Source organism: Acinonyx jubatus, chromosome D4 (genome assembly GCF_027475565.1).
Source record: "Acinonyx jubatus isolate Ajub_Pintada_27869175 chromosome D4, VMU_Ajub_asm_v1.0, whole genome shotgun sequence".
NCBI classification, from domain to species: domain Eukaryota; kingdom Metazoa; phylum Chordata; class Mammalia; order Carnivora; family Felidae; genus Acinonyx; species Acinonyx jubatus.
In genome coordinates, this window is record NC_069391.1 from 7,249,125 (window position 1) to 7,262,592 (window position 13,468).

The 13,468-nt window shown below is 44.1% G+C and overlaps 1 protein-coding gene across 10 annotated transcripts in view; it reads right to left on the bottom strand.

The window, feature by feature from the left end:
- Nucleotides 1-13,468, bottom strand: part of SPTAN1 (spectrin alpha, non-erythrocytic 1) — a 61,468-nt gene that overhangs the window by 45,632 nt on the left and 2,368 nt on the right. For 9 of the 10 annotated variants that reach the window (XM_027035303.2, XM_027035302.2, XM_027035298.2 and 6 more), the window contains exons 1-3: nt 12,984-13,031; nt 4,139-4,378; nt 2,800-2,925 (exon numbers count right to left, since the gene is read on the bottom strand). In XM_027035303.2, coding sequence (XP_026891104.2) covers nt 2,800-2,925; nt 4,139-4,378; nt 12,984-13,016 — 399 coding nt within the window. In that variant the 5' untranslated portion in view covers nt 13,017-13,031. Of the gene's footprint in view, nt 1-2,799; nt 2,926-4,138; nt 4,379-12,983; nt 13,032-13,468 lie in introns of those variants that run through there. The other variant, XM_027035297.2, reaches the window with a different exon arrangement.

The following is a 13,468-nucleotide window of genomic DNA, read 5'->3' on the forward strand; positions in this document are numbered from 1 at the left end:
GCCCAAACATATTCACTTCCCAGCATCTTTGGGTTCTCACTGCAAGTCCTAGTAAGGACGTGTCAAGAACTGGGGGGGAATTGATCATGCGTTCAAGCTGAGGGGACGCTTTCTGGTATCTAATCCAATCTTAATGTATTGACTAAGCCTCCCCCAAGATACTGGGAATTTCCGTGTTAACACTGGCAGACACAAGGAAAACAAACCACAAGGGGGGTGGACACTCACAGGAGAGAAATCTGGGATCCACCCATTGTTGAGATGCCCCTCCCAGGCAGCTAAAAACTTGAAGGCCAAGGGGCAGCCAACATGGGTGGATTCTCTTAGAAACAAGGGTGTGGGTTTCATGTAAAAGGAGAAAACAGCAGGGGAAATAAACACACAATTCACTTCCACCACCAATGGTTACGAAGAAGCCCCGCCAAGGAGAAGGAAGTGAAAGGCATTCCAAGGCAGAGGGGAAGGAACAGGCAAGCAGCAGCAACTCAACACTCCACCTACTCGGATGTGGGACCCAATGTGGGTGGCGGTGACTATGGGGCGCCACGCCGTCCGGTACGGTGTGAAAGTCTAAACCGGCGACAGACAGGTTATCCAGGACATAGAAGCAATCCTCACCATCCACCCCCGCCCCCACGTTAGCCTGCCTGCCAAATGAGGTTACTGAATTATGGGGCCAGATGAAGCACCAAGCCAGGATCACCATGGGAACTGGGAACAAGACAGCAAAGATTAAATGAAAGCCCTTTGCTCAAATTAAAAACAAGACCACCGAAGGCTCACCAAAAAACCTCACCCCCTAAGTCAATGGTCAGTCTCCCACATGTTTCATGTTCACGCTCTCAGGTAAAGAACTAGGACAGGCCCCGCTCCAGGGCTGGAACAGCCCTCCTGTTCCTGGTGCATCTGACCTCGTAAACACTGCAGGCTAGAGAGCCCAGATTCTCAAGCGCACCGCAGTTTGGGAACAGGAGGGAGCAGGCAGGCAGGGGCACTTGGGAAACACTGAAAGCTGACAGGGTGGAGAGGAAATCCTGGTTCTGACTCGGGTGGCTTTCTCAACAGGGGCATGAGAAAACAGCAGGAGGCAGAGGCAGCTGGCAGAGAAATTAAGGAAAGCGAACAGGAATGAAATATAGCTTCGAAAAATAAAGCAAATAGTTGTCAGCAAAGAAAGGCGTAGATTGGAATTCCAATTCTGTCGCCTACTAGCTGTGGGATTTGGAGAAGTTACTCAAACTTCTCTGAGCTTCAGTTTCTTCCCTTCCATATTGCGGGGATAAGGGCTACCTAGGGAGCTTCTAGTCAAGATCAGAGATTACATACGTCAAGTCCCATGGCAAAGTGTTTGCACATAAATGGCTACTCAACAAACAGTAGCTAGTAGTACTTTTAAATGTTGCTTTAATAAGATCTCCAAACAGGGAGGAGGGTATTTACTAACAGAGCAGAATGAAGTGAGCTTTGGGTCCCTCCCTCTTCAGATTAGCTACTATAAAGTCAAACACTTGATCTATTTCTCCTGTTCCCTATCTGTAGCCTGGTTATACTGCTGCAGAGCAATGCCACGCACTCTGAGAAAACAACTTTTATCCAGGAAATAATAAGGCATGCCACTTTCGTTTACCATAAGACTGTATACAAAACAGCGGGAAAATGAGCAGGAAGACATTTGTACTTAACGGCAGAAACACAGACGACATTACCCAAATGAGTCGAATATAATTAAACAGCTGGTCATATGGCATTTAGAATTTACTCTTATTTCCTATTTACAATCATTACTAGTAGTGATTAACTATTAATAATAAGCTAACTGCAAGTCTTCAATATGAGACTGCAGAGTATGTCAGTGCAAAAGAGACACTAAGTATTTACTATTACAAAACCACTAGGCCAGACCCCAGGGGAACGGAGGCTCTACAGGGGGTCAGGAAACAAGCAGCAGAGGATGTGACACTTCTAGCCGGGCTTTTGGATGTAGCTTTCATCTAAATCTTCAAGACGGCCTCGACTGGTAAGGACTGAAAAGGCCAGTCCCTCCATGGAACATGACTTTGGATAACAAAGAACACACACAGACAGGTATGACGTTAAGTCAGAAACAGTTAAGAACATCTGGTTCTGAGGAACTAAGCGTGCGTACTTCACCCTCAAGAGGTTTGCTTTCCCTTTAATACCCTGGTATTGGAAATGGCAGAGCAGGGAAGGATCAATTGTTGCCCCAGCTCCAGCGAACTGGTACCAAACAAGTCAAATCAAAGAACGTGAGGACACCTGCTTCAAAGTTGGCTCTATCACCATGGTCACCAGCAGGTGCCACAAGTCTCTGCTTACAGCTGGACCATAAACTCAAAACTTGCTCACTAGATCTCAGCAAACCAAGATCCAGACATCGAGTTTTGCCAATGGAGAACTTTATAGCATCTGTGAGTAATCCTACTGATCTTTCTGTCTTGATCTCCAAATTCACCAACTTCCCATCTAATTACCATCTGTAAATTTAAGTTTAATTTATGTAATCTTCTCTAAAGTATAATCGCATTCTAATTTGTTCTACAAAAAGAATTATTTCCCCACTGAGCATACACATACTTGTTTGTATTCACACTGAATCATCGTATTACAAAGGCAAGATTTGGGTAACTCCTTTCAGAGACTTCACAAATTCTTTTAAAAAGCTAGAAAAGTCTTTTTTAGAAACCCTAACTGGCATTTAATCCACACTCTTCCGCCAACCAGACAGCCACCCTTACCAGTACCAGATGGCCACCCGTACCAGGCACTACTCCTACTCACCCTTATGGTTTCAGACGCAAAATGCCCTTCTGAGATCATCAGGTTTCCAGTCTCATCCAGTTTAACAATGGCTCCCGAGTTGGCCTGCACTTCAGCTTCGAAGGCCTGATGCTTCTGAAGCTTGCCCTGTTGGTGGACCATGAAGTGAGCCACAGCTGCAATCACACAGCATTCACCATTCTGCCCCCAACCCAGGCCCCCTTATTCCTCCCCTCCTGAATCCAACTTCCTCTAATTATGGACACTCATCATTCCCCTCATCCCCTCACCTGCTCAATTACTCAAATACTCTCACCTCATCTGTACTGGCTTTCTGGAAGCTTGGCCACCAAGGACCACCAACTTTGCATTGCCTACTTCTACGGTCTACCAGGAAATTAGTCCTTGTGTGAACATCCAATCTCCTCTAGAAATACAGAGCCAGGGGTGCCTGGGTGGCTCCGTACCCAACTGAGCGTCCAACTTCGGCTCAGGTCATGATCTCACAGTTTGTGGGTTCGAGGCCTGCATCAGGTTCTGTGCTGACAGCTGGGAGCCTGGAGCCTGCTTTGGATTCTGTGTCTCCCTCTCTCTCTGCCCCTCCCCCCACTCATGCTCTGTCTCTGTCTCCCTCAAAAATAAACATTAAAAAAAATTAAATATAGAAATATAGAGCCACATCAACAACTTTCTCAGCACATACGATTTGCCCTTGAATAATAATCCTTCTGCATTCACTCATGACATGACACTTTCTCTTCTTAGACTAGTCTGGTAAAGTAAGAGAACCGTGCTCTCCACTTGATTAAAAAAAAAAAAAAAAAAAAAAGTCTTTCACCAAAACCAATAAGGCTTTGTCCTTTTTTAAAAAACAACTTCACTGAGGCATGACTTATGCCACAAAATTAAGCAACAATTCAATGATTTTTAAAGACTTGTTTTTGATAAGACTTACCAGTGAGTTGCTTAAAGAGATACCTAACTATAAATTTCCACCAGCAACACTGTTAGTATAACTTTCTTAAAAACACATATTCTAAGAGATCAACCCAGACCCTCCCTGAAAAATGGTGAAGGATCACCAAAGGTTGCAAGGCAATGGTTTGAGAACCATCAGCTTGAAGCATCCAGAAAAGATAACTACCTACCAGATTCCACAAATGCCTTTAGTGTATACAGTATAATACCTACTACACCAAGGGTTTTTCAGAACAGTGAGTCAGTCCTGACTTATGTCTGATCTACATTCTTCTTGCTGTCCAACCTCTCAAGGTCATAATTAAATGACCTTGGGTGATTTGGGGGCAAAAACATATGAACTCTTGAATTCTGGCAAGAATCTCAGGGAGATGAGACGCACCTGCAAGTTGGTTGGGTCCTTATAATTCTCATCAGATGCAATCTGAAGTTTCTCCTGAATCCATTTCTCCAGCTCCTCAGCATCTCTCTGGAAAAACTGGAATCGGTAAGAATCTTCAAGCTTCTGGCGCCTAAGGGTTGAGAGCTCCTTGAAGCGGTGGTATCTGTCGAGGACCTGCTGCCGCCTCTCCTGGATGTCCTCTGCTGTTTCCAGCACTTTAACCCCACTTGGGTCCATTTTCTGAAAAGACAGAATGCCCTGAAATAAGCACTACGAGACCAGAGTGGATTTAATGGAATCAGCCTCTCGGAAGGCAAAAATTCTCAGACAGCCCATGCAGATGAAAAAAAGTAATCCGTCCTCAGGATAGAACAGTGAGCCCAGATTCTATTCCTTTGTAAAAATTGGTCATCTACTGGCCTGCAACACCTGCCTACATGGCTCCCTCGGAGGATGTCTAACCAATACCACAGTGAAACCCAGCAAAAAATACAACCGGGAGAAATAGAGCTTACCAGCAATTCTACAAGGGCTTTGAGAATTTAAAGGAAATACCAAATTGGTACTCAAAGGATATACTGAGGGGTGCCTGGGTGGCTCAGTCGGTTGAGCATCCGACTCTTCATTTCAGCTCAGGTCATGATCTCACGGTTCGTGAGTTCAAGCCCTGTACTGGGCTCTGCGCTGACAGTGCAGGGCTTCCTTGGGACTCTCTCTCTCTCAAAATAATTAAATAAACCTTAAAAAAAAAAAAGGAATTATTGGGACACCTGAGTGGTCCAACTCTCGGCTCACGTCACTGGCCTCACTGTGGATTCAAGCCCCTTGTTGGGCTCTAATGGCACAGAGCCTATTTGGGATTCTCTCTCTCTCTCTCTCTCTCTCCCTCTCTCTCTCTCAGCCTCCCCTGCTCATTCTCTCCCTCTCTTTCTCTCAAAATAAACGAACGTTAAAAAAGAAAGAATTACTGAAAAAGCCATTCAAAAGTCCTTTCATCTGGTCTCTGCATTCTATCCTGTGGAGATGAGAAAGAATTTACTCTTACTTAAATCAGTTTTTCTTTCTCTCCAGTCTTAGCCTGTTACTCAATGAAGAAAAGGGTGTTACAAAGTAACCGAGTCCTTAACATCAATAACCAATAGAATTTACCTAGTCAGAGTCCCTGATTTCTCAGTTACTACGTCTTCCTCAGGCTGCCAGAACGCCTGAGCAGAGAACAGGTTGCATTTCCTGTGAACGTGCACAAAAGAAACTCATAGTGCATCTTAAAAATAAGAGGGGTAGTGAGAAACTAACGTAAATGGTATGTTAACCACACTACAGTTTTAAAAAAATGTAGGCTTAAGTCACAATGCTTGTGTTCAGTATATTTTACAGCAATGGGTGCTTTATCTACGTAAAAAGATTAATAGCAATTATTAAACAGGTAGTCGTACATCTCGATCTGAATCTGATGTAATACTAAAAAACAGAGAAATCTAAAACACAAGAAGGAAAAGGTGTGGTCAAAGGTGCACCCTGCTCTACTCCCGCCTACTACTGTGGACAGGACACTGCAAGTTCAGCATCAGTTTCAAGTTCACCACAACCGCAGGCTGATGGAGGCAGCACTCCCCATAGCTCTCAATTGGCTCCAACTTCAAATCCCCAGATTTCTGGACACTGTCACCAAATCTTTATGTCAAAAAGAAAATCTGGCCTATTTATGGGCAAAACCCAGAATATGCTATCCATGCTCATCAGGAGTAAGCCTCTAACCGACGGACCACAGAGGGAAAGAGGTACAGACCCAGAGCTTCTAAATGTGTCTGTACCACGTGACCTTGCACAAGTCACTTTCCTATGCCTCAGTTTCCTACAATGACCAAAATGAGGCATTCTCAGGATGTTTCCAAATGTAAAATTACATTCTACCAGAAAGTTCAGTTTGGTAAAAAAAAGCAGACCAGATAAACCTTTTAGCCTCTCTGGCTACTGTTTCATAATTTATACATGGGATAAAAACGGTTGTTGGTTACTCAGGAGACATTGAGAGCCCTCCCTGTTCACCTGGCCCGGCTAACAGGAAAGGATAAGCAGCCTGAGGGTTAGGCATGGAAGTCAGTGACAGTGCCCCCACCATCCAGATGGGAGGTACACAGCACCAGCGAGATGCAGGTGAGGTCAAAGTTTCCAACTCCTTAGGAATTAAAGCAGCCTCAAGAGGTGGCGAGAAAGCACTGTCTGCACCTGATCACCTCTGAGAACTACCTGTCTATTAAGACACCATCTTCCTAACAGGGAGAACAGGAGGGGAGTCTAGCCGTGTCACCATCCCTTCCAAATTAGTCTCCATGTAGTGACCAGTTGTTTTTGTTGTATTATGGTTTCCCCCCAAAGTCTGATTTATTTATTTTACTATAAAGAGAAGTTTATTCTTTGCCAGTCACTCCCATGCTCTAAAACCTTTTATGGCTCCCTTCTGAGGGAAGAAAAAAGCCACTGCTTTAGCAGGATGCTCTAATCTGGCCCCCAAAACGTCTCTCACCCATGTCCCCTACCCTCTGGGCATACTGAAGTATTCTTTCTCCTCCAAATACAGGATCCTCTCCAAAGATTCCCAGCTATCTTTCCAGGCTTCTTTTGTGTAGAATGTTCTGTGTCTCCTCTGCCCAGATAACTCCTATTTATATCTCAACACCCAGCCGAAATGAGCAAGCTGTACAATCTTGCCTCCTCACCAAGCCATACTCAATGCTCCCTCCTTCCCTCTTCTCAGATTTAATCACACTTTCTGCGGATTTACAAAGCACTTGTATATACTTCCCGCAGTATAAGCAGACCGACAATCTAATCTTCGTATCCCCGATTGCTGGCACACACAGCCCATTAAGAAATGGTTGCTGACAAATGACCAAGTAGATGCTGAGTGCTGTAGCTGCTACACAGATCTGGATTCATTTGTGAAGGGTGGGGTGGAGCTCTGTGATCTACCCAAGTTACCTGTCCCATACTGTGAAACGGGAATCCCACCCAGATAAAAGCAAGATCTGTGACAAGAACTGCAAAGGATGAAGCCCCACAAGTAGGTGTCAACCTACTGAACAAATGGGAGTTTCTAATCTTGGACTGAGCACGTGGCAGGGCATTGTGAGAAATGAGCTGGTCTCTTCACTCTGGCAGGGTGAGCCCTTGGTGAAACAGCTCAAGAAAGCAGTTCGGTTCCCTCCCTCTCTGTCCCCCTAGCCCCACTCGCCCTCTTTCTCTCAAAATAAATAAATAAACATTAAAAAAAAAAAAAAAAGGAGGAGGGGCCTGGGTGTCTCAGTCAAGTGTCCAACTCTTGATTTCAGCTCAGGTGATGATTTCACGGTTCGTGAGATCGAGCCCTGCATCAGGCTCTGCACTGACAATGTGGAGCCCACTTGGGATTCTCTCCCTCGCTAAATAAATATTTTTTTTTAAAAAAGGAGGTAGTTCTGTTATCATCAAGAGATAGCTGTGTCTGAAAAAAATATTTTTGATCCTTAAAACCAAAACCTGAGGGTGACAGTAAAAAATTAAATGTCTGCTCGTAGTGGAATTTCTGTGACAATACTTCATTACAAGGCAGTTCTGGTTCACACTGCTGCCTTAAGAATCTTAGCCTCTTCAGGGGCACGTGGGTGGCTAGTTGGTTAAATGTCCAACTTCAGCTCAGGTCATGATCTCACAGCTCGTGAGTTTGAGCGCCACATCGGGCTCTCTGCTGTCAGCCTGTCACCGCAGAGCCTGCTTCAGATCCTCTGTTCCCCTCTCTCTACCCCTCCCCCACTTGTGTTCTCCCCCAAAATCAATAAAATATTAAAAAAAAAAATCTCTTTGGGAGAAAGCGGACTTCTGGCAGGGATCTTGACAAGGATCACTACCATCACCAGCTACATTTACTAGAATGTAAACGTGACTTCACCCACTCCCCTGCATTGTCTGCTCCAGCCAGATCTCATATCAAACTGCCTGACCAACCCCAAGTGACAGGCCCTGCCAGGGCCCACGTCCCAGCTCAGAAGGTCTCCTTAGGCAGGAATGTCCTCTCCTACTCCCAGCTGCAGCATTTAACACCATACAAAGCTCTCCAAGTCTAAAGCAATGACCTTGTCTTCTCTGAAGTCCTAAATCAGAAGTCCTCACTGCCTCCATGCTCCTCTTAAGAGCACCCTCAACATTCTGCATCGTACTTAGTGTTTTCTCTCTGCCATTTTTCTAAGTTCTTTAGGAAATTTAGCGTTCCTAAGGAACTACAGAAAAAAGACCTTATTGGGTGGTTCAGTTGGTTAAGCAACCAACTCTTGATCTCGGCTCAGGTTATGCTCTCACAGTTCTCGAGATGGAGCCCCATGTCAGGCCCTGCACTGTCAGCACAGCCTGCTTGGGATTCTCTCTCCCCACCCACCCCTACCCCACCATGTGCACCTGCACTCACTCTCTCTCTCTCTCAAATACACTTAGAAAAATAAAAAAATAAAAAGACCTTATATTCCTCTTACTTTGACCACAAAACTGGGCACACATTAGAGCCAATAACATTCTGAACTTGCAAACAGAGAAACTGTGGTCACTTCATTATTAAATAGGCGGGAAGACACAGGTCATCTAATAACCAAGTCACGGAGCCCATTTAGGCTGAGCTGGGGTCCTCTGGTTCCCAGACTAGCATGCCAGAACAAGAGATTCTGCACATGATTGGAGCCAGCATAAACTTTACTGGTGGCTGTTTGGTTATTAATTCCTTTCACTATCTCTCATCTTTTCCATCACCACTTTGGAGGGAAGAAAGGAAGAGAATATATTAATTATTCAAAAAATAAAAATTGGGTGTCTGGCTCAGTTGGAGGGACATGGGGCTCCTGATCTCGGGGTCATGAGTTTGAGAACCACATTGGCTGTAGAGATTAGTTAAATAAAAAACGTGGGGCACCTGGGTGGCTCAGTCGGTTGAGTGACTGATTTCAGCTCAGGTCATGATCTCATGGTTGGTGGGTTCAAGCCCCGCATCAGGCTCCCTGATGTCAGGGCAGAGCCCATCTGGGATCTTGTCTTCCTCTCTCTCTGCCCCTCCCCCACTCATGCTCGCTCTCTCTCTCTCTCTCTCTCTCTCTCTCAAAAATAAACATTTAAAAAATAAAAACCTCAATTCCTTATTTAAAAAAAATTGATTTTGCTTATGTGAGACTGAGTCTTAACTTAGTAGACAATTAAATTAGTGTTAAGAATTTATATACTTCCTTTGCTCTTACCCTTTGGGAAACAGTTTAAGATGGATAAACTAGCAGGAATTTGTGTCTAATTTGCTTGCTCACAGAATTTTTTTGCAAAGAAACTTGCCAAAGAAGGTGTAGTTTTGTATAAAACCACCACGTTGCACGAGTTCCTGCAAGATATCTAAGTCTTCAGATTAATGTCTATGGTGTGTATCCTGCCTCTTCACACACAGCCTTCACTGCATCTCTAAAATCCTTTAGCTGCTATGGAAATTTCTAAGAAATCACATTGGGGAGGAACCCTTCGTGATGAAGAAAAGAATCCCCAGCACAATGCTGCCAGGGTTCCGCCGAGGCAAGTTGCCCTGCTTGGGTCCAGCTCGCTGATTTGACCCTACCAATCCAGGGAGACAGTCCAGTGAGGCCCTGCTGAAATTAACCAACCTAAAAGGCCCTCTTTGTCACCGCAGTGAAGTAGAACAAGTCAATTCTATACCAAGTGCTTTGGTCAGGCAATAATGGACTTTTCTTTCCCGCAGATCAGCTGACGTCAGTAGGTGGGAGCTCTGCCAAGCCACCACTGGCTCTCCCTGGGGAGCTGGGCATCTGAAAGTCATCAAGGCTCTCCCACTGCTGTGGGAGGTCAGGATTCTCATTTGCATGGTTACAGGAGCCTAAGATACTGAGTTATTAAGAGCTTCCCCACCCCTTAGCCTGATAGGGAGCTGTCTCTAGTTTATCTACAGAAGGTCCAGTTTCTTTGCTCCTAAAAGGGTCATCTCCATTGATTATATTAAACACGGGGAAAATGTTCACATCACCAAGAACTACTGCCACGGAAAGATGCGACAACCTCTCACCCAAAACTATGTGAGGGAGTTAATGGAATTCCTTGGGACCCTGCGGATGCACATGACATTCCCTCCAGGACTGAGGCTGCACTGCAGGAACCCCACCCCTGCCCTGAAATATGCAGTTGACTGATAAGGCAGACTCCACAGAGAACGTTCCAGGCCTGTTCTCAGCCGTAATGGGATTAACGCCTTTCAAGAGCTAGAAAGGAAGACTTTGGGAAACGTGCCATTAAAAAACAATCTCTAACCACACTAGCCTATCTATCTATTCCACTAACTGCCTAAAAACCCACAAAAAAACCAACTCCCTAAGACTGCAGTGGACTGTTTATCTCAAACCAGCCTACCAACTCTGATTTTGCCAATCAGGTCTCTGTCCACAGAGAATAAAGGAGGGGAAATGAAGTGCTAAATGTATTCTCGGTATGCTCAAGGACAGCTTCCCATTGAAGACAACCGAAGAAAAGGTCATATTTTCGCAAATATTCTGAGAAGACTGAAGGTGTGGACTATTTATAAATGCTGCAATGCAGCAGTCAGAATGTTAGCTGCATCATTCAGCAAGAAACGTGAATTGATCTCAGGGGATAAAACAGGAATTACAACTATGTCCTCTATTGTAATAAATAAAAAGAACTTGTCAGCATTCTTATAATACTGCCAGATCTGTGGGAAGAAAATGGGGGGGGGGGGCTAAAGATATGAATCTTGGGTAGAAAGTTCTAGTTTAATCCAAAGATAGAACACGCCTGAGAGTGACGCCTCCTATCTGACACAAATTTACATGTATCATCAACTGAAAATGGATTTCTACAAAAGAGCTGAGACACTAATTAACAACCCCGTCTTCTTGCAAATGCCAAGAGACAGCTGTCTGAGGCAGTTCTTGGTATTTAGGGAATTTTTAAATGCCTTGACCTCATCTACAGAAGCTGCGAGGCGATCTGTCTCTGGGGAATGTGAGAGGCAGGAGGGGAGGATGACTGCAGACAGAAAGGTTCTCAGGCCAAAGGGCAAAGGCTTCTGGCTCTGAGAACCCGGCACCTGCAGTGAGTAGTTTAGAGACGCCCTCACAAGGCTCTTGGAGAGTGAAAGAATTCAACACGATCTCTCTGTGGATCCCCCACAAGAGAATAAACCCATCGTGAAGATGAGAGGAGTCACTAAGACAAAGCACTGGGGCCTGCCACCCAACGTGCTGGATGTAAGAGGCATTTGGAAAACTCCATAATAAACTCCAATTTCACCAGATACACTGTTCTGCAAGGAAAGGCATTTGGGGGATGAAGGGGATGAACAGATCATTTGGCTCTGTGGGGAAATTCATAAACACCGCCTAAAGCGAAAGGTCAGAAAAACCATTCATCAGATTTACTTTTGTTGCTTAGTCAGAGCTCAAAGGTGCAGAACCGACAACACAGGTTTTTTTCCATGGCTTGGAAAGCCAACCTATTACCCAATGTTACATGTGCAAGGCAGGACAGCCACATCCATAGATGTGGAAATTCTCCGGAGAGCAACCCACCAAAGAACTGTTTAGCACCTATTAACGTTTTATATCCAGTGATTTTCAGATCAAGCAAATGAACTCAAAACCAGTTGAGCTGCAGATTTTAGCAGCAGGTCTGATGGTAAGCAGAGAGAGAAATAATACACAAATGAAGAGTTTTAACCATGAATAAAAACAACAAATATTTCTGCTTAAGCCACATTCCAGTCAGGATTGTGGATTGGCACATCAGCCTTCAGATTGATTAATTCATTTCAACTCATTAGCGCATTTCTGCAGAGGTGAGCAGGGACTTCGCTTTCAGAAAGCAAAAAATTCATACTGCATTGCATCAAAATCCAGAAATGCGGAGCAAAGTTAAGAAAACTTACTTCTGAATGCTTCCCCAATACTATCTCGTTGCTACTTACCTCTTAACCTGTAAAATTCAGATGAGAGGTATTTAAATGCAAAATATTATTACCAACAGTCAAAACAGGAAAAGGTTGTAACATGGCCCATTTTTATAAACCTCATTTCAGCAATTCACCGGTGTGATTTATAAAAGGGCTTGCCTTGGATTTATCACCCATAATCACTAGAAATGTGCAAAGTTTTTATTTCTCCTTAGGGGTTATCAAGACTGGAGTTTTAAGCATTTTTCTTTTTGAGAAAGGTCCAATTTAGCAAACACTCAAAAACTGTACACAAATAAGACATATATAGTGAGTTTTTTAGATGGCTTTTTTTTTTTCTGCCAAGAAAATGCAAGCTCCATTTCATTACAAGGATTGTGACAGAAAAAAATAAGTCAATGGGAACAGGAAACAAACCCAAGTTTACGATATTTGTCCAATTTAAAGACGCTACTTTCACTACACGTTTTCAGATCATCCCCCCTGCCCCCAATATCTAGGATAATCTGTTTAGTCCCTTGGTTCTTAAGAACCAAGTAACCATCAATTAAAAAATCAGCAAACGCTACATGCAAACACCAGTAGGGTGAGAAGAAATTAATATATTCATGCCTGAAAGAGAGGAAGGTAAAAAAACAGGAGGCTTTGGAAATTTCAGAATCAATTGACTAAGACTTCCGAAAAAAAAAAAATAGAAAAAAAAAAAAACACCAAACCCTAACCAATTTACTTAACAGAAAGGTCATGCAGGCAGGGTTTTTTCTCCCTCTCTTTGGATCATTCAACTTTTCTGGACACAGATGTGTCTTCACTGCAAGCCAGGCAAAACCGAAAAGGCAACACGTTTGCTGCATGCTGGTCAAATACCTGGACTCTGTGCTTACGAAACGATGACAACATGATGGAGGAATGTGGAGTCTAAAGGGAGGGGGGAGAGCAAGATAACAAGCTTCTAAGGGCAAACTGAACAACGTAATTTCAAAATGGAGAAAACAGACCATTAGGAACATATGAAGACAAGGAAACCCCAAATTCCCACTGTCTTCCCAGCACCTTGCTCATTGTGGAGATTCTGCATCCCACCGGGGATCTAAAATGGGGTCTTAGCAGTTCCTATTTGTGGAAATATGCTGCCTTGGCCAAGTCACACCCCCGCTCTGGGCCTCAGTTTCTCCACTTTCCAAATAAAGTAGTAACACTGACTGTGCTTTCTAACATTAAACTCGCCCTCCCCAGATCCCACAGTCCAATAAATTGAGACTCCTAGGACTGGCAGATACCTAAATCCCTTTTCATTCAGCATAAGAAAACAGCATGATTTCAGGACATCAGAGACAAGAAAGAACTCGAGC